At 40.9% G+C, this 21,356-nt stretch overlaps 1 protein-coding gene across 3 annotated transcripts in view; it reads right to left on the bottom strand.

The window, feature by feature from the left end:
* LOC112571709 (forkhead box protein P1-like) overlaps positions 1-21,356 on the bottom strand; it is a 58,963-nt gene that overhangs the window by 18,184 nt on the left and 19,423 nt on the right. For all 3 annotated transcript variants that reach the window (XM_025250930.1, XM_025250929.1, XM_025250928.1), the window contains exons 3-7: positions 18,545-18,799; positions 17,923-18,193; positions 9,387-9,590; positions 5,100-5,295; positions 2,870-2,957 (exon numbers count right to left, since the gene is read on the bottom strand). In XM_025250930.1, coding sequence (XP_025106715.1) covers positions 2,870-2,957; positions 5,100-5,295; positions 9,387-9,590; positions 17,923-18,193; positions 18,545-18,799 — 1,014 coding nt within the window. The remainder of the gene's footprint in view (positions 1-2,869; positions 2,958-5,099; positions 5,296-9,386; positions 9,591-17,922; positions 18,194-18,544; positions 18,800-21,356) is intronic.

Genomic DNA, 21,356 nt, shown 5'->3' with positions numbered 1-21,356 from the left:
TCTTCCCCATCATCAGTCCCTGAACCTTAGTGCAGCTGACTGTTGTATTTTTTCCCCTGTTGTTGGGATGTACAGAAACCAAGGACACTGGAAACAAGCACAATTCTTATATTTTTGAAGACAGAATGCATTCCTACAAACACACCTACCCACTATGTATCAAGCTGCTTAGCTGGATGTTTATTGCATAGATCAACCTTTAAGCATCTGAGACCTGGGACTGAGAAAACGCCCACATCTCCAATTGTACAACAAGGTGGACTTGTTCAAGCATCCACTTCTGCTGCTTTCTCTTCCAGTACCTCTAAATCAATAGCTGTCAGAAAACTCACATGACCTACATTACAGACACTGCTTCTCCTTCAAACATTCAGACAATGCTAGGAAAACTGATCAGAGGAAAGAGAGAAAAAAAAAAAGACATGAAATTGCCTCCCTTCTTTTTACCTTCTACATTTAATGTAAAGAATACCAGTCACAAAGTGGGAAGAAATATAGTTGAAAATAAATAACTGTAAATGTCTTCTGCACTTTTGTCACTTAACTTCTCTCAGACTGTTAACCCACATCTTTGGCTGTGTCTTGAAAGACGACAAATAAATTGTTCAGCATCTGAAATCTCCCCCTCTCCTGAGATTATGATGCAAATTCATGCATAAGCCCAAAGTGATGGTCACATGAAAAAGCTATATCCCACCCGCCCATCTAAACTGTAAAATCTACTGCCAGCATATTTTGCAATATCAATTACCTAAAAAATAAGATTAACTGTAAGCAATAATGATCAGGTCTTTCGGATAAAATGTGGACCATGCATGCATTTCTTGCGCATGAAGTCAGATGTGAATGCATGGGTAAATTGTGTCCAGTTATGCATGCACTCCATACAGGGATGGCCACTGGGTGGCATTTAAGCCATGACATATCTCTGTGAGTAACAATAGCATTTGTTCTTCATGTTCTGTGACAAATGATAACAGCTGTCTTATGCAACATCTGTGTTAGGATACATATGTTAACACCTAAAAAAAAAAAATAAACAGGATGCTATTATTTCTTAAGGCAGGATGTGTAAATAAATAATACTCAATGTGATGTGACTGTAAACATTTGCACAACTCAAGTAAATAAATAAAATGCTGAGTATTAGTGTGGTAGAAATCCAGTAGCTCTCACTCAGAAGAGACAATGCATCCTGCCCTGGCTGTCAGACTTGATTGAGCCCATCTATTTACTGTGTAAGGTGGCCGGCAAACCACAAAAGCTGCCTCAAAATCCGAAAATAGCCCCAGACAGCCGGCTGTCACCTGAGTCAGCTGTGTCGACTTTCAACTGGTCATGGTTCACTGGTTTCTTGGCTACCACAAGTAAGAACCACTTTTGTGTGTCCTCAGTGACATGCGGAAAACTACTGGAAAATAAGGTTGCCATGAAAAGTTGACAACTTCCTGATGCAAATAAAAGAGGTGGAGCAAATCGTGCAGGAAACACAATGCTTTAAAGAAGGCCAAGTGCTAGGGAGGGACCGGAACAGCAAGCATTTCCTATATTGTAAAACCTCCCAGGAAACAGAAAGAAGCTTGTGCTTTCGGCACTCCCCACCTTCACCCTCCTCTCAGCACTTTTTTCTGTAAGCCACTGTAAATGACACTGCACCTTTTTCCAAGAAAACATATGTCTATGTCTCAACTACCCTATCATGCAGAAATGACATGGCAAACTGATGAAGGCATGATGGAAAGGAAGTATAGACTGGGGGTGTCATGAGTGTTGGGTGGGAGAGGAGAAGAGGACAATGAGTACATTATTGCAATTTAACCGCTTCCATTGACAATTGACACCAACTAAGAAAGACCTCCCCAAAACTGAGAAATTGGAGTTAAAAGACAGGAACCACTTAAAATAAAAGTTCATATGTTGATAAAGATTTTTAACATTTCAACTTCCATGTCACTCTTAAAACATGGCAAAACATCAAGTCTGCAATGTTTAGCAACCAAATACTTTTCTTCCCTACCACACGCAAACAACTGTTATCTGGCACACCTACCCTGACAGATTGTGGAGAGTGGAGTATGTTCTGCTGGAGTATGTTCTAAAGTATGTTCTGCTTAGCACACTTTCAATTACTTGTTTACCTTTGTTTGCATAATGATCAATAATGGCACAAAGATTCAAAAGTAGGGGCTTCAGGATATTTTATTGACAGTGGAGGCTTTCTGTTAGCAAATATGACACCTGTCCCTTAAGGAGTTCCACAGTCAGGTTCACCAGTATCTCCCCTCCCTCTACTTTACCAATAATGAAGACAAAGAGTTTTCAGAAAACTTATTCCACAAATAATAAAGATTTGCCTCTTTAAAAAGCAATTAAGTTAACTATCTAAGCAGAAACATTTCACAAAGTATTTCTCATTCTATTGTTTTTAAACAAAAGATCAACTCTATAGTCATAATCATCATTTCCTGAGAATCAGGGAAGTTTTACATGAAAGTCACTGATGCTCTCACTAAAAATTAGCCCCATTTCCAATTCTATGACAACCATACTTCACAAAACAGTATGCAACAAAACATATTAATATGCAGAACAACCTATCACTTCAAGAAATTACATCAAATGAATGCAAGATAGGGATTTAATGCACCAGGGACACCTGAGCTGGGACAACAGCAACAGTGACTATGGAAATAAAAAATTTTTTTTTGACAATACACTTGTTTGAAGTAACATGCAAAACTGTTTTGCTATTGGTGATGACGGTTATGCACAGTCAAAGTGTTGTTGAATCGAGCAGATAAAAATAGAAGTTAAGCTAATGATGCTTCTAAAACTGGCTGCTTGCTAACATTTTAAGACAGCTTCTTACCTGAATTTCTAGCTGACTGACCACTTGCAGTTGCACACGCGCCTGTGCTGTGCTACGATCATCTAGCTGATGTTCAGTGTTAAGGTGTCTGTAAAAGTAATCAAACATGTTACATCTACCTCTGTTGTGGATAAGACATTGCTTTTGGCTTACAAAATATAAGATCAGTCAAGCAAATCCTAGCACCTTATATTTCTGTGTATGCTTTCTTTTTATCTGTATTTTTTCCACCCTGATAATCTCTAGTCAAAAATAGAGTCCAATACTTTGACACACATAATCAGAATGCTTTCAGACATTTTCTCAACCTCTCTCCTTCACCTTCTTGTCCACTTTCTCCCTGGATACACTCATGCACAATACATCAGGCTAAAAGAAAAAAATTAATACTCTTATTAAATGGTTAAACAGTGTTAAAATATTTTAAGCCACGAGGTATAATTTATTCTGACAAACGTTATAGTCTAAGTAAAATATGTATGAAATACCAAAAAATTAGCCTGTTTTGTCAACTTCATGTACAATATGAACAGGATGCTAATGCAGTGGACAAGTTGAATTCAAAATTAAAAGCTAAATTATGCAACATGGCATTCACAGGCATTGTAACAGTAGTTTAAGAAATAAATGCCAGCAGACACCATGGTAAAATAGGAACCTGAGTCGTCAAAAATGTTTCCTGGAAATGAGTTATTACTCCACCTGACAACAGATCTGCACATCCAAGAAAAATCTAAATTTTTGTGTCTTTAACTCAAAAAAAAGGAAGGTGAAGAGGTCACAATAAGCCAGCAGAAGATTTAACTATTAACTTCAGCGTCATTCAAGAAAAGGATTTCTGCAGTACGATGCTTATTGAAAGTCAATGCAGCTATGAAGAGCAAAAGCCATGACTGGGTGAATCTCTTCCAGTGTTCATCTCCTGCTTGAGAAGTCTATGTCACCAGCAGTATTTCTGTTCTGTGTCTCGTTAGCATGGGACTGGCAATCAATAATGACAAGCATCTAGATCAGTGCATGCTCGGTTATTTACTTGATGTCTGCTGACAGTGCATCTTTCTCTAAAAAGCTTTATACAACAACTGTCAAACTGTTCCTTGGGTGTTGATTTTTTGGAGGGTTGGAGGTGAGGGGTAAATTTGTTATTTTCTTGGGTGGAGACTTCAATCTGATTCAATCGAAACAGACTGATTTTCTAGCCTTTAAAACTGTTGGGACTATTTCTTTAGAAATATGTCTATATGACTAAAAAAATTATATCACCTTGACCTGAAACACGACCATCAAACAGGTTCCTTTTCTTCTAACTCTAATCTCTGGATACCTAATACCATAAACAGTTGACAGCAGATTCCACAAAATCATTTTATTAGTGCCTGAAAGAACAGAACCCATATTGGCACTTGTAAGCTTTTGCTGATGTACCTATTAGGAATAAGGTGAGGTCAACTGTGCACATGCAAGAAGATACACAGCATACTTCTGTTGTTTTTTTTCAAGCATCTGCAGCTTAGGGTAGTGGGTTTTTTTTTCCTAACCCTTCTGTATTCTGCCACACTTACTGATCACAAAAGGGGATCTTTTTGCTGCTAAAAGAGATTAAGTTTAAGTTATGCAACTGTATATTCATTACTCTTCCTCAAAAGCAACCACACATAGGTTCCAAGGTTCTGAACCATAAAACCATACACTGTTCAATCAGATAGCCTTATTTATAAAACAGATGATCTGATGTCTACTCTTTCCGTGTTGAAACACTGTAAAACTTACAATTAGCTCTCTACCTAGATGCCTGGAATTTTATTACAATGCAGATGACACAAACACACCTAGGTTAAGAGAGTGAAAGATTCAAATATGTCAACAGTGCTCCACCTAGAGTAAATCATCTGTTTACACAAGGAGCAATTTTCTATTTCCAGTAACAGAATTGTTTTTTTTAAATACAGATAAACTTTCATATATAATTTGCTTATTTTTTAAATGGTGATTCTTGACCAGGCCAGATTTGATGTTCCCTACTTTAAAATAGCTTTTAGTTCCCAAATTTTGCTTTACCCTATCAAGAAGCCACCCCCACCCAACCCTTCATCTTTTACCCTAAATCGTGCACTTAGAGTTAAAAGGAACTCAAGTACAGCTGACAATGTGGTGAGAAGGTCCCTCAAAACCCTCAGCTTTTCAGTCTGGGTGGGAAATGCTTACCCGCTCTTGAATATCTCAAACTTACTTGAGAAATGCAGTGTAGTCTTCACAAGGTGTGTCACAGCCTGGCCACTTGCACAAGCAGTGACGGTAAAGAGGCGTGGTGCAGTCTCCACTCACTGATACAGTCTTGGTGTTACTAGTTGTGGTGGTGGTGTTGCTATTGTTACTGTTGCTGCCACTCTCTACTGCCTGGTCCAGGCTGAGCACAGCTTGGCTGCCTGGTGATCATACATCATAGCAGAACATATTATCATTGAGTTCTCAACAGACTAAGTGTACTTCTAGTCAGATAATGAATTCCATATATGTAGCACTTCCTACACACTCAAATATAAATAATGATGTCAGGATAATACTTTGGAGTTGTTGCTACATAGCATACATATTGCCCCATGCATCACACAGATGCACAAATTTACATGTTAGTGTGCAGGCCATTATCACAGTTGCCTCTATCCCCCACCCTAATTACATACATACAGATGCACACACACATGCACACCACAAGGTCAAAAGACATAAGCAAGAAGAGTGTGAAAAAGGAGAGGGTTTTGCTTGCAATATTTCACTCAAAACAGCTGGGAGTTCTTATATTACATCTTGTCATATGTCAAACATGCCAAAACAACTTGAAGCTTCTGCTTCATATTCACTCAAAATCTCAACATCAAAACAGGATATTAAATAGTGCCCAATTTTATACAAAATGAACTGAAATCTATCTTGTCATAATAATTTAAACAGCTGCATATATGTTTTGTACACACACACAAATAGCTACATACATTCATTCCAAAAACTGGGAAAAAAAAAATTGTGCGCAAAACTATGAACATATCTCTCCCACACATCCTATACACATTGTAAGAAAGTGGCATTCTTCATGTGCTATTTACATTTTCAGTGGTGTGATTATTTTGTATTTGTTCATTTACCTCTATTTTCTTCCGTTGTCAGTCCCCAATTTACAATGCATGCTGACTGTACTATTATTATTACTGGAATGTTAAGCTAACTTTACTATTATGACCTTTAAGTTTAGAAGGTGAGTACCTTGATACAAATCATAAATTACTGCTTACATTTCAACCAGCAATTTTCCAGGTTACTATTCTAGCTGTGCAACACGAGACTAAGAGCAGGATTTTGTGAATAAAAGCAGCACTGATTTTGATTTTAATGGCAAACTTTGGACAAGCTACCAGCAGTACCCTTAGTTCACCTATTTTAAAGACAGAGCTTCCAGAGACCAGAGTGTCTAAGTCTTGCATAACCTTTTAACAGCACTTGCTGCCATATGTTGCAGTGGGGAATGAACGACAACAAATACCAGTCATGGGCAGTATGCCGCTTTGTCACTCATAACTGCTTGATATCAAAGTCGCTGGAAAACTGTGTAAACAAAACAAGGGTTGAAGGGAGTGCAGACCCCGGTGGATGTTTACTTTTTATTGTTATTTTCTTGTGGCCGCTCTGGCAAGCCTGTTTATGCTGGCGATCAGATTTTCCAAGGTAAACAGACCTGGCCTGCCTTCGGTAAACAAACAAGGGTGAGTAAATATGGACTTTGTTATTGCTGGGGGTCCAGGCACATTCCCTGCAGAGCAAGCCAAAGATATGGTGTTTATTTGTCTTGCCCTCTTCAACTGAAGCCCTCAATACAACCATCTAAAGTCTGGCTTGCCAAGAATAAATACTTACCCAGACTCTGTCCCCCCGGTCTGCTTTCTCTCCCTTCCCACTATGAATATGATACTCATGCAGGAGAGCCAGTGCACAAACTCTCCACCCCTCCAGTACACTTCACCCACATGCTTTAAACCTCTAGTGGTGCTAGCTAGCACAATGCATGCAGGAAAAGAAACTGAAGAGCAAAAATTATTTTGAATTATCATTTGAACAGAACTGCCATTACACATCATGGAATAAGCTAATCCCAATACGCATTCTTTAATTTTTTACATATTAGAAAGTATTCATGTGTCAAAGAACAAATACGATGCCAAACTGTCAAAGGCCCATCGTCCTTTTAATGTTTTATGTCTTATTTTGTAACACACTAACCATTTGACAATGCATAGTGAATGAGCCATGTCACAGCGCAGAATAGAAGACTAATTTAGAGCTGTATGCTAATGGTAATATACATTTCTGATGGAAAGCAACTTTTTCTAGGATATGCACAACTATGAGCTACAACACAAAATGATAGGTGCCTTTATTTTATTCATAAGCTATACCTATATTCAATAAACCAACATTCAATAGTTCATCACAAAATGTTCTGATAGATAGGATGCTCTGCTGCTATAACAAGGTTTACTAACTGCATTTCTTTTCTAAAATCCATGGAGTTATTACTACTGTGCCTAAACCTGTTACTGTGAAAAAGATAGAATATATCCTCTCTCACATACATATTCATAATCACATACAGAGTAAACACTAATGATTATCTTACATCATACAGAGGAGAGTCCTTAAGTTCTTTATCATATGTAGTATGACTGAGTGGGTTAGCAAACATCTTTTTAACTGAATCATGACATACTGATTTCAAATGTTGATTTCAGTAGGGCCTGAGTATTTGCAGCTGACCATCATCAGTTCTAAGGAAGGAATTCCTGCATTTAAAAGTGGAATAAATCCTCTGTAAAGCCACCTTGAAATTTATTTCTAACGTGACGTCAAGATTGAAGTAAACAATGTATGGAGTCAATATTAAATCTAGTCTCCTTCTTGCGTTTTAGTTAGGTGAAGAATTTCCTCAACAACTTTCAGCAATCTTTCTGCAAAAGCAACAAATGTTGCCAATGTTTTGAATAGTGACCACTATGATAACTGGCTTATGGGTTTTAATGCAAAACTACATTCTGGGGATAGCGGAGGATTTCTGATCCAAGTCAGTAAAGCTGTTTGCTTTCTGGGATGTAGTTCCTCTGTTACTGTAGAGTGTCCTTCCTTTCAATGCATTTTCTTTTATCAGCAAACATTGGTCCCTTATTCAGTGCACAGCTGATTATAAAATCTTTCTAGCTTTCAATCTTCATATTATCTTCCTCTACAGTGCTTGACATAAATTTTGCAAATGAAATTTTCTAGTTCATGACGACATGTTTATTTACAAATATGTGCATACACTTCTTTTGATTGCAAGTTTCAGCCATTTAAACAAAGAAAGAGGGCAAATTCATGACATCATGATAAAAAGTGATAGTTTTGCATAAAGGCTACTAACAAACAATAGAACAGAATGGAATATATGTTAACTTTGAGCTTCTGTGTTTCTCAAAGTGTGGTTCACGGACCACTTGTGGGCTGCACTCATGTCAGGTGGTCCACAGCTGACAGTCATCATATGTCAGCAAAGTGATGTTTAAATCGTCAGAAATGCTAATTAGTCCAGTATGGATTTCACAAGAGTTTTAATTTTAATCAATTAATTTTATCAATGCCCTAACTACTCGTTTGCATAAAGCGATAGCTTAGCAATTAAGTTGAGAATTGCATCATTTAACTGCGTCATCCGTTAATAATGCAAAGCACTTCCTCTTTTTAATTTTTATGAGTACTTTGTGAAGTATGTAATTTTATATCAACTTATCAAAAGTATATTTAGTTTTGAATAGTAATGAAACAAATGCGGCAATTTAAATTTGAAATTCACGGTAAAGTGATTTTAGACCTTGGTGGTCCGCCATACTTTTTACTTTAGTAAACATGGTCCGAAATACTTTCCGAACCACTGTTCTAATAGAACATCACAGATTCGACCTCCTTCCCTTTACAGGTGACGATTTAGCGTTTGAAGGATTGCATCTGTTAAACAGAATTTGTGAACTAGTATCCTGTAATAATGTATATTTAAAAAGAAAAGTTAAATGCATTGGGTTATTCTACTGTATGGGGATCACATTTTAGCTACCCACCCTCCCTTAACACCTCTAAACATGCACATATAATTGTAATTGAGATCTTGTACTACCTGAGTCACTCAAATTGAGTCACAACCATTTCTTCAAACTTTTCAAGACTATATGGATGATTTTCCAACACCTTGCTAAATATTTTTTTCCATGAATAACTTTATTGCTAATGTGTGAAATACCTACCCCTCAAACTAAGGATGCAATCATCATTCTTGACATTATGAGATTACAATTCTCTCTCACACATACACCAGCGTAAAGGAGGAATTAAAATACAAAGATGCAGAGCCTTGGACATACAAAACACCCAATGCTCCAAATATGTGAGTACATCCCCCTGAAAGACTGTTTCTTTTCTAATGAGTACTGTCTGTACTTACCAGGTAAACTGAACCCATCTAAAGGAAAGACGCCATTAGGTAGGAAGTTGGGCACATGAAGATGGGCTGCTTGTCCGTTGGCGGTGGAAGTGGGGGGTGCGGGCAAGGCCAGGCCGTTCATGTTCTTGAGGGCATTGTCCTCCAGGCCCGACTGAGCAGCCACTTCCTTCCACAGCTGTTGGATCTCTGCAGGTGACATCATGCCTGGAACATACCATCATTCACGGGCCGACTGACCATTAATTATGCCTCTTTACTCTCTCCACCCCCACTCCCTAATTTAAAAAAAAATCACTTTCGCATCTTACTTGGCCATAGTTTTCTCATTCTTTCCTTACACACCATATTTTGACGAATACAGTGGAAACACATTTTAAATAACTATGAAAGGCTTCTGATACCCAGATATGTTTTTCTGAATAATTTGGAACATCTACCTGCCTCATTTTCCTGTTTCCTGCCCCCACTCCCAACTCTGTGCCACCCTCCCCCTTCTCCCATACCCCTTTAATAATTTTCCGGTCTAATAATACATACGAAAATGCTAGCTTTTTTCTCTCTCTCAACACGCTACTGGTGCAGCTGCAAGGACGAAGTTTGGAAGGGGAAACGCGGATATTCTGATCAGTAGCAAGTGTAACGACACCTCCATGTCACGCCCCGCAAATAGGGCCTCTCGCAGAACACGAGATGTCTGCACTTAAACACCATGAAAACCTTTTAAGTCGCAGTCACTCACGTTCAGGCCTCTTTCGCCTTTTCCTCTCCCCGACTACTCTACCCTACCCCCACCTGTTCTTTTTTTCTAGCCCTCTTTTATCTCTTTCTCTCTCTTGTCTGCACCTTTTAAAACGGCCCCACCACCATGCACCGATACTCGCGAAATCTGCTGCCTTGTAGAAACGCACTGAAATGCACTTTTCATTCCAGCTTTCTCCCCGCCTCCCCCTCGCCTAATTCACATCCAGAATTCGCGTACGCTTCACTACCGTCACCATCACCACCACCAGCAGCATCGTTGCACCACGGAACTCACCCATCCCCACCGAGTCGTGGCGCTGGTGTAGTATGTAAAATAAACGGTGCTTCCTTTGCATCCTCAAACCATCTTCCAACACCCCCGCCCATTCACGCGCACCCACCCTCTCCTTTAAAAATTTGTTGCAAAAGCATTGGTGCTGCGGACCACTGGTGTTTGTTTTGCCGCAGGGACGTGGCCGTGCGCCTATTTGTTCGTTCGGCCGTGCAAGCGTGCACCAGAAGACGATGGACGTGGAATATGGTGTTTGTCCAAGAGATAAAGGACACATCTGCCTGTACCATAAGTGAGGAGTGGGTCTCCGAATTTTGTCTGCCGGGGACTGTTTATGTTTGCCAACGCTAAACAAGATGGCAGGCAGCCAGCTGCAACTGTGTAAACAATTCTAGCCGGTGACATCGATGTAAACAAATCAATTATAAATAGTGCTGGGACCTTGCCAACAGAATAAGACTGCACAAACAAGGCCTCCATCCCAGGCTTTTATCTCATCAAGGATACATACTCCTCCCTTCAACACACACCCTTCACCCGCTACCTCACCTTCCAACCTCTACCCAAATTACCTCTTCTAGCCGACGACTTTGACTACACCACCACCAGCAGCAACCCGGCAGCACAACAACGCACCTAAACCCTTCAAAACCTGCCGTCATTACGACTAATCCCACCGAGTGTTTCCACCTATTTATGTAGGAGTGGTAGGTACAGGGACCAAGCAGCCGCCATGGTCACGAATGCCCAGTATTCTCCTACCTACAATCCCTTCCTATCTGGCACCGCTGAACTCGCGTTTGGGCAGCGCATGCGTTTGTGTGCAAATTACAGCTCTTGCGCCCAGGGTCTTCCTTTGGATGTGACTCGTCAACAGCGAAAGGCAGAGGCTTCAACGAGGGACTTGATTGACTCACGCAAAGCACGTGTACAAACACAAGGAAGCACGCTGGAGAGAGAGAGTGAAAGAGTGTGTGTGCTGGAAGGGGTGGGCGGGGGCAGTTCAGCTGTTGTTCCCACTGTTTGCATCACAGCCTTATTAAAGAAGAAAACTCTGATGAACATTAGTTTGAAAGCAAGTTTTTTTTTTTTTTTTGGTAAAGTCGCTTTCTAGTCCAAGGGCTCCGACAAATATTTTTGTTGCCGGCATAGTGTTTACCGTTTCCAGCGCTGCAGCTGATGTTTATATGTGAATAATTCAGTTTCCATAAACATGGACGGGAGCCATAACTAATCTGGAAAAACCTAATGGACGAGGTTGGCAACGCAGCAACCTTATCTGGGGACTTTTTCCCTATCACTGACCCGGTCTTTGTGTGTGCGCGCGCAGCAGATACAGGTCAAAAGAACGAATCGCCAAACACGCTGACTGATCCCTATGCCTTTGCCCCTAGTCAGGTGCAACGCGCTACCTTCTAGCCCATAGTACCGCCGCACATGATGAACAAGTTCAAACAGCGAGAGAAATGTGCTCGCGCCGGTCCTGCTTAATTTTTCTCGCAAGCCAAGCGCGGAGCATGAAAGGGCCATCTGCATGATGGGCAGACGATCGTGTAAAATGTTGCGGTTCTTCGGCTGGCCGAGCCCTTAAGGATGCTACAACCACTCTCAACTGACAGTTATAAAAATCCCCTTCCACAATTCCGAATCAGAATCGCTGGCGATGGATGCAGCATCTATCTCTTCCTCCTCCCCTCCCACCAACTTCACCTCTCCGCCCGACTGTCTGGGTACAGCCGAGGGAAAGAAACTTCATGAGAAATGCAAACACCCCTGGCAACTTGTAGCTTTGTGTTTGCCCGCCATGATGACTCAATCAAGGGTACTGCCCGTTATCCAATAACATGAAAGCATTGCAAAATGCGTGGCCGCTGTGCGAGGAAATAGGGTATCGAGAGATCTTGCCCACGTCAAAAGGAAACTGAAAATCGTTGGAGGCACGATGCGATCTGACTGTCGGCCATGTTTGATTGGAGGGTCAGGCGGGTCTGGGACAGTATAAAGGAATTTTGGTGGGCCTGCACCGTCAGTGTTTTGATAGAATCCAAGGCAAACAAGCAAGGACAAGCTTTGATTGAATTTGTCTGCGCCGCCGAAGTTCTTACTGGGACTCCCGAGTTGAGTAATTCTAAATATTGGTATTTTCTTCAAACTACAACATATTTCCCCTGTCAACAATCCGCGAGGCTCATATTTATCGCAAGTTAATTTCTCGCCCAGCCAGGGAATGATTTTTTGCTGATGGTAAACAAAGACAGAAGCCGGGGAGAATGAGACTGACATTTCTCCCAATAAGCCCTAAATAAACGTGGCCGCACACTCTGACCACTCTAATTCCTTGGCTTTCATTCAGGATTGAGCCCGAGCAAGCAGAAGAAAATAACATGCGAGGGGCAGCATTACCAGTAAATTAACTTTTGCTTTTGATCAGATGCTATTTATTTTGCCCGCCGTGTTTACCGCCCTGCCAGGAATAACTATCATCTAATTTCCAGGTTGATGGCACGAATAATCGTCAGAATTTATCCGCAGCACATCCTCCTCCTTTGATAACAGAGGGAAAACGTTTCCCCGTTTTGAAAAAGTCGTTTTGGCGCGATCAACTTTTGAAAGGGGTGGGGTTGTGAGGTTAAGGGGGGTGGTGGTGGGGGAGGGGGTGGGAAAAGGGTTAAGGCTACTGGCTTCTGCACAATTACCGCGTCTTTGGGGAATAAACAGAGAGAGACTTGGGTTCAAACATCTTGCCTGACAAGTTTGGCATGCGTTCCATTAGAGTGCATGTTTGTGTGCGACTTTCTGTCCTCCTGAAACAGTACCTTGCGATGGAGCGCCTGACTCGACCGAGACAATCTCCCAACAGATGGGTGTAGCCTCGCTCTTGCACGCCATGTGCCCATGAAGTCCAGTCTGATTCTGTGATTGCTGTATCACTGAGAAAACAAAGGCTCCGTGATTCGGCGGCCACGACGACTGATCAATACGCTGTGTAGACTATGAAGTTGCATCGACTTTGTCAAGGTCCACCCTCCGCCAGCGCCCCCCACACCCAACTCCTCACCTCGCTGCACCGGTTATAATCACTTTGTTTCACGGGGACAATATTTTCTGCCCAGGAACTTACAGGACGGGATGTGGCTGAGATGCCAGTGCTGCCAACTACTGGACGACCACAAGCCATCAGCATGATAAGCAGTCCATTCACTTTGCGTCTTTTTTTCACAAAATCATGACGGAGGAATTATAAATACACTCGCACAGCATTATCTTTGTCAGGTCTTGATGCACATTGTCATGTCAACTGATGGCTTCAGGTTAAGCCATACCATAAACACAAGCTGCGTTTTAAGTGTCATCTGTATGAAAGCTAGCAACGCTGCTTATTTTTAAACTTAATGAATTAAAACCTGTTTAGAATAACATTAACTGGTGGTTTCTGATCAAATTTAAGTAATTTTCTATTATTTATATGCGAGAAAGGACAGAAAATAAAACGAGACAATGAGAACGAGGTCAAACACACACCACTAGATTTTGTAAGCAATCTTTTAAAAATTCAGCATCCTTCGTTCAAAGTATCTATTATAATGTGTAAGATGTGTCAAACATTGAATGCAAAAATTAATGACTTCATTCCACACTGAGAAAGGAAGGAACCTGAAAAAGAAGTATTACCAGAAAACCGCTTCTCTCGGCCACCTGATAGGACAACAGTAGTCCAAGGAAATCTAAAGATTACAGCGCACGGTTAAAACTTGAAGACTGATATCCATTTCCAGTCCCTGCTAACCCGGCCTGGTGGAGGAAGCGATATTCAATGTCCCTTTTCTCATGTCAACATCACAGATTAGGACACACAAATCAAAGCGACTCCCCAACACTTATGTTTCTCAAAAGGTTGCTGACACCAGCTCCGGACTGTTGATTGGTACAACCCTTTCGATTTTGCAAAGTCTTCAAACACCAACACCCCCCACCCCCTACACACACACACACCTCTTCCACCTATAATGACATATCTTGATGCCATTCGTTGCATGTAAAACATTAACTTTTCTCCCCTTCAAAAATAAAAAGTCCTCAAGGTTTTCGGTGATTGGTACACCTTACTGGCCTTATATTTCTTCTACTACGTAGCGTAAAGATTCTGGACATTCTTTGCTATCTTCGACTTGCACGGACGTTTCTAGTAAAACGATGTGGAAACCGAAGATATTTGTCGGTCTTACTGCTTCAGAGCGAGAACTGACGGCGATCTTTCTGTGTCATCTGGCAGTTGCTACCCTGGAAGTTACGTGCACCTCCAACAGCAATGCGACCTTAACGTTGACTAAACTTAACGAAACTGACAGATCAGAACTAGTTTGCCTACCAAAAAAAAAAAAAAAAAAATGCGATTTAAATATTTGTAAAGGTGATAACTTATTATTTTCCTACCGTGGTCTACAGAAGGGTGGGTGGTGGTGAGGAATATTTAGACCGAAACGAAGTTATCGCCAGAGAGGGTCGTGACTACTTGACTACCTGAGGTTCTCCCCACATCCTATCTCCAAAGTCTCAATTTTGCCAATGCCAAAGATTCCATCAACCTCTTTTAAATTCACCTATTAAAACTTTACCATTTAGAACTGTAACTTAAAAAAACTGCACTGTAACTCATGTCTCTTCCTGCGCAATCGTATTCGCAGGTAGAAATACTTTGCGCGGTGATGTTACTTCGGTGGTCAGGCAGATATATCTACCCTCTCTGGTCAAGGCTCACAAACTCGCCTAAGCCCAATCAGCCAACGATGCAAAAGGCGGAGTCTCTAACTGTTAGTGAATAATTTGCCTTACACTTAATATGTCTACGTGTACAGAGGTAGCAACAGGTCTTAGGTCTGTATCTAATCAAGGGCTTTAATACTGCTCAGCTGTACTTTGATTGTACTTGGTGCGCTGGTGGGTGAAGCCGAGGCTCGAAATGACCGTTCGTCAGCGTAGCGTTCATTTTCTAGTTTCGCTAGTGTATCAGTCTCCGTGCAGCGATACACTGTTCTTACGGTTACCGCTGCGTTTAGGCGTTTATCTCTCTTTTATCACACAAAAATGAAGAAGTTAAGAACAGTTGAAGACTTCGTCCACCAGCAGAAGCTACCCATCATCTTGATGTCGGATGATATTAAAGTAAAGTAGGGGAGAACTTGCTTTTTAAAGTACCCTATACCATGATTCCCCACCCCAAGGTCTGACGAAAGAATGGATGCATGTTTCTAAACTAAGTAGTTTCAAAGTGTCCGAAGTGCACACGTGTGTACAAAAGCTAGTGCATCATTCCATCAACCCCTCCACAAACACAAATATATCGTTATTTAACTTAGCGACAGCAGTCACTGTCTGCGTACACGTGACTAGCCACTGATGATGCCAGCTTTCAATAACTGGTGTCCTAAGCCACGAACGTAACCAATCGTTTATTTGATTTTTTTTTTTTTTCATTTCCACCAAACCCCCAAAAAATGCCGCCAAGTCAGCGTTAAGACATTAATATAAAAAAAAAACTATTCCCACAAAGACAACAGTCTAAAGTCTAAACCATCTTCCAAAAGATGATCGTCTCGTACAGCGACAACGAAATCGTTCAAACTCCTCCCATTATTGAACAAAACCGCCCAGGCTTACAGGTGGATGCAATGGCTAAATAACTTTATGACTTGGGAAAAATGATGTCTGGAACAACCGGCCCAGCTTGCTTTTCTTTTCTTGCGAAAATTTCTTTAAGAAATATATTTTGCTAAAGTATACCCCTACTTGCTCTTCTTCTACACCGTATTTTTCATTCTTCTCCTCCTAGCAGGGAGCTCTACAACTAAACTATCAAAAAAAAGAACAAACAAGAAACATAACAATGAGCAAAAATGTTTCCTCTACAATGAATCGTTGCCTTAGAAATACTTATACACATTTATTAATAAAACATAAACAGAGACTAACTGTTAACCTTTGCGAGCTTACAGACGATAGGGCCGACAATTTTCCTACCTTTTAATTTGGCTACCTAACCTTCCATCTGCGTCGATCTTTACTTCCATCAAGCCTCTAATTAAGTCAATGTTCTGTAACAAAAGCAGCCGTAAGGTAAAGAATACGTGGTCGTAAGCACAGCAGAAAAACTTCTATTTGCCTCCCAGAAATGTTTTATACCTGCAACGCGTATATGAGTGTAGACATCGCCTGCCTACGGGGTTTCTCAATAATGGGTACTCTCATTCCGCCGTTCTCTTTATTTCAATTGATCAGCTGCTCTTTCCACGTCACTTGCCGGAGCCCCGAGAGAAAGATCATCTCTTGTTTCCAGAAGAGCAAATCAAAAGTGAAGCTATAGGTGTGTACACCGCGTGTTTCACGTTGACGACTAAAGGTAGGCCAGCCTGTCTCTACATTCAACACCAAGACTAAAACATGTCAATACGCACCCAGTGAAAGCACACCATGCAGGAAACAGGAGAAAACATGCATGAAGAATAAGGATGCGAACTACCGTCTTTGGAATGACTGTGTCATGTTTTCGGATTGACTCCCATTCCCGCAATGCGCCCATGCATACCCTTCCGAAGGAAAATATACTCGGACTGGATACTCTTATTATGCATTTCATGAACACAGCCAATAAAGTAAAACTATACTCTTTACAAAAAGTTTAAACACTGTGATCACTCATGCATTTTCATGTTTTAAAAAGAAGTCTTGCTTTGTCAAGTAGCGCTAAGTGCATTGTCAACGACCACGAACAAAGGGCATTTAATCGCAGCATGCGTTACTTTAGGAATATGAGGTTATAGCGGAACAGGAAGCCAGTCCAAAGACATGACAGCGGTGTCATTACCTCAGCTTTCTGGCCAGATAACTATTTCCAACTTGCGCTGTGCGGACAACAGGACATTTACGCCATGCGCCGCGTCAGTCGAGCTTAAGCTAAATTAAACTTTCTGACGGTTATTTACAGGGCATCAACGGCTCACGCAAAAAAAAAAAAAAGCTCCCCCAATTTTTAATGGGCGGCGGGCTTCGGAGGATTGATTGCACCCACTCGCGAGTTTCAGGATTTATGCGCAAATTTTAAACTAATCTACGCGAGAGTATCTGTTGCCGGCCAGCGCATGCGCAATGTAAGTCTGCAGTGGTTAACTGGGCAAAACGCTGAGATTGTGACGGCGGTTTTAGCACCGCGCTGTCAGTTACAACCATTTCACAATGTCATGAATTTTTCCGTGCTATGATCTAGGTACTGAAGCACAACGCAAAATTAAACTATCATGCAAATAATACCAACAAATGTTGCGCCTCTTCTTCGCCTCGACTTCACTCAGTGCCAAACACACACACACAACTATTTTTAGAGGACAAGACATTCTGTTTTTGAGGAGGAGTGGGGGGTGGTGGTTCTCTCTTTTTCAGGACATTAACGCCATGAAAGCTCACGCACCAGGACATATGCAGAAATATCCCCAGGACAAGGTAACCTACCTTGAGGCATGCCGAAGGGCTGCACCAGGCAAGCCAACAGGTAGTGACGCTGCTGCAACTGCAAGTGCTGTATCTGCTGCACCAGCTGCTGCTGCTGAACGGCTAGAGTCTGAAGCTGCTGCTGCACTGCTTTGCTGCTGCCTTTGCCTTTGTCCCCACTGCCCACTATACTAGGCGCTGTTGCCTGTTGTAGCAGTTGCGTCTGCTGGATTGTGTTCATCTGTAGCTGTTCATGCAGTTGTTGCAAGGCTTGCTCTTGCAGCTTCTGTTGCTGATATTCGAAAACAAAAGTAATCAAGATGTTACCGCAATTTCTAAAACAAATTACAGACTCAAAAATATTAAAAAAAAAAAAAACAACCCAAAAGGTTTTACAGCACCAGATGACATTCTGGAAACTTCAAGATACACAGGACTTGTGTACTGAACATCCCACACTGTAAATAACTCGGCCCTATAATCTTTAGAAAAACTTCAAATTGTTTTGGAAACATCACTACTGTGTGTATGCACTGTAATGAATCTACACCTAAATGGTGTTAATTATCTCCACTTACACAATGCAAGACACACCATGTTTTCATTGTTAGGTTACTGACACTACTGATGCTGTGTGACTCACTTGGTGTTGTAGCATAAGAGTTTGCTGTTGTTGTTGCAGCAAGCTCTGCTGCGAGCCACCGATCAGTTGCTGCTGAAGGTTCTGCATCTGCTGCGGGGTCAGACCTTGCTGTGCAGCAAGCATTAGAAGGCTCTGTTGCTGCTGCTGTGTTTGTTGTATGGCTGCTGCAACAGCTGCTGCAGGATCTGCTTGTGGTTTGTTCTTGCGTTTAGCAGCACCTGATAACACAGGCACAGGTGTTCCTTTGCCAGGTATCTGTAAGAGGAAAAAATCCCTTGTCCAGTAACATATAATCTATTTGAACAAGTATGCTCCACACTAGCAGTACAACTACAGACAGGAGAAGATCAAGGTGTCTGTGTGCAATTAAGTAAGAGGGGAGTGTGAAAAACATCAGACCTCATGCTGTATTGTGCAAATTTTACAACTTAACAAAAAATGATGGGGAAAAAGATTAAGAACCAATTTGGTTACCAAAGAGGTAACAATTTACGCTTAGATACGTGTCATGATACAAGAAGAGCAAGAATCCAGCCTATACATCTGAAGGTAAAGTTGTAGTAAGTTGAAATGCAGGCTGGTCATTAAAGAAGAAATCCACACACTGATGCACCTTCCCCCTTGCTTTACATGTAAACTCCTTGAGTCCTTGTCTAACTGACAGCAGGCTAAGGACAGGAAGAAAATAATCTCTGTACAGAATGCCAAACAGAAAATCCTTGTAAAAGGCTTCTTTTGTCCTCAAGCAAGAGTTCTGTCATCCATGCTGGTGCTCAAGCAACAGGTGCAACATGGGTTTCTGTAACCAATGCCATTCAAATGGGCAGAGCAGAGATGTCTGCAGTCACTTTGTTGTTGTTTACAGGACATGCCAATCATGTGCCAGTCTTTATTTGTATACACTACTGCTATGGGCTTTCAAAACAATTCCTGGCGCCTGTTTACACAGCTGCAGTTTTTCCCATCCTCCAGAGCCTCCCTACTACACAACAAAACCCCCAGCATCAGCAATGTTTGCTGCCTACAGAGACAGGCAGAAATATTCGCATTTGGTACAGTCACCGGAGGTTAAACTAGCTTGCCAGTATAAAAGTAACTGAAATATGCAAAGTTTCTCCAGGTCTCTTTGTACATGAACAGCTACCAGCAACAAGAAATGATTCAGCAGCATATGAAGAAACCATGGCTTTATTACCAATAAGACACAGTTGAATTATTTTCAGGAGTGAGCACATCAAAATGAATGAGATTCTTAGAACTACAATTATTTTATGGAAAACTTTTTATATTGGGTGGGAGATGCATGAAGGAAAAAAACACTACATGGGCTTTTTGAAGTTTATAAGTTATATCTTTTCCCTTGATTCATTACTTTCTGCAAACTTGCACTTTTTAGTCACTTCCTCTTTAAATAAATACAAACTTCTGCTTATTGTTAGTGCTAAGCTCCTCTGACAAGCAACTGGTGTTTTGTTATAATACATTGTAGCCTTCATTGCAGAAGCCTACAACCAAGACAAAGTACTACAGCACAATGGACACACATTAGGAGGGATAATCCCCACCCCCCCACCCCCACAAAAAAAAGCACACAGACACACAACTTTTTATTCCATTAGCTGTTTATGACTGATAAATGCAAAATGTACACAGATCAATTCAGCAAAATATGTGTGTTCCCTAAACCTTAGGTACATGTTGTCCACAAGAAAAGACTGTCACACAAATAAGTCATAAGAAGCTGGCTGTCCTGCACACCTGGATTTCATCACTTTTATAGAAAGAACTATAAAATGGCAATCAAAATGCCGTCAGTAATAGCGGCATGAATTGGATTCATTGACCCTGAGGCACAGCAAGAAGTCAACATAAAAACAGACCATTTCAGTTACTGCCTTGACCAAGTTTGTGATAGCAACTACAGATGAAGTTCTAGCATCACAGCTATTTCAAATCCATTGGCTTCTTTGAGTGTATGAGAGAGAGAGAGAGAAAGCATTATGTTTTAAGGCACTTATCAAATCCTTTACTTTTTTGTAAAATATTTCTTTTGTGAGCAAAAACCTTTTTGCCCCATTTGAACACCAGGATAAATTTGGAATCTTCACCTTTAGCAACAAAGAATCTAAATCTAAAATAAAGTTTAAACACATGAAAAATACTTTAAGACCCATATAATGAGACAGAAAAAGTTAAAAGGGAAGCATATTACTATGCAGCAAAATCAAAAGATGTCTTCCATTACACAGGAACTATTGCAAAGCACAATCTTACTTCTTGAGCACACACATAAATTAGATGTTCTTAATCTGCAAGATATTATTAAAATATCTTCAGCTACTTCTGTAATGTACTATTTAACAATAGAAGACTAGTAGTAAACTCTACATAGCATCTCCCTTTATAAATATGATTGCAATTTTCTCCACCAAACTTATAAAGTAAACCCTTGTAGACTGTTTCCTGATATTGGAACTGGGTGGAATCGAACTTCTGATCACCAAACTCCCCAAAAATGGTTTTAATACACCATGTAATATCACTGTTGTAGGCAAACCGTGTTTATCTTCAAAGTAAAAAGAAGCACTAACGTGTTTCCACCTTCCACAGAGATGTTGGCAAAAGCCGAACTTTCTAAGAGCAGGCAAGGTGACTTTGATCCTGTCTGCCTGTGACGTGTGTACATGTGTGTAATTGGGCTCATTAATCACAATTCGTTCTCTATTTCAAAATAAACCCCGATGGCTTCCGCACCACCTCGGCGCCCCCTTTCTACCTCCCTTCCGCAAAAAACTCTCCCACTCTCGTTATG

This window comes from Pomacea canaliculata, linkage group LG9 (genome assembly GCF_003073045.1).
Source record: "Pomacea canaliculata isolate SZHN2017 linkage group LG9, ASM307304v1, whole genome shotgun sequence".
Classification (NCBI taxonomy): Eukaryota; Metazoa; Mollusca; class Gastropoda; order Architaenioglossa; family Ampullariidae; genus Pomacea; species Pomacea canaliculata.
This window is presented reverse-complemented; position numbering and strand designations above follow the sequence as displayed.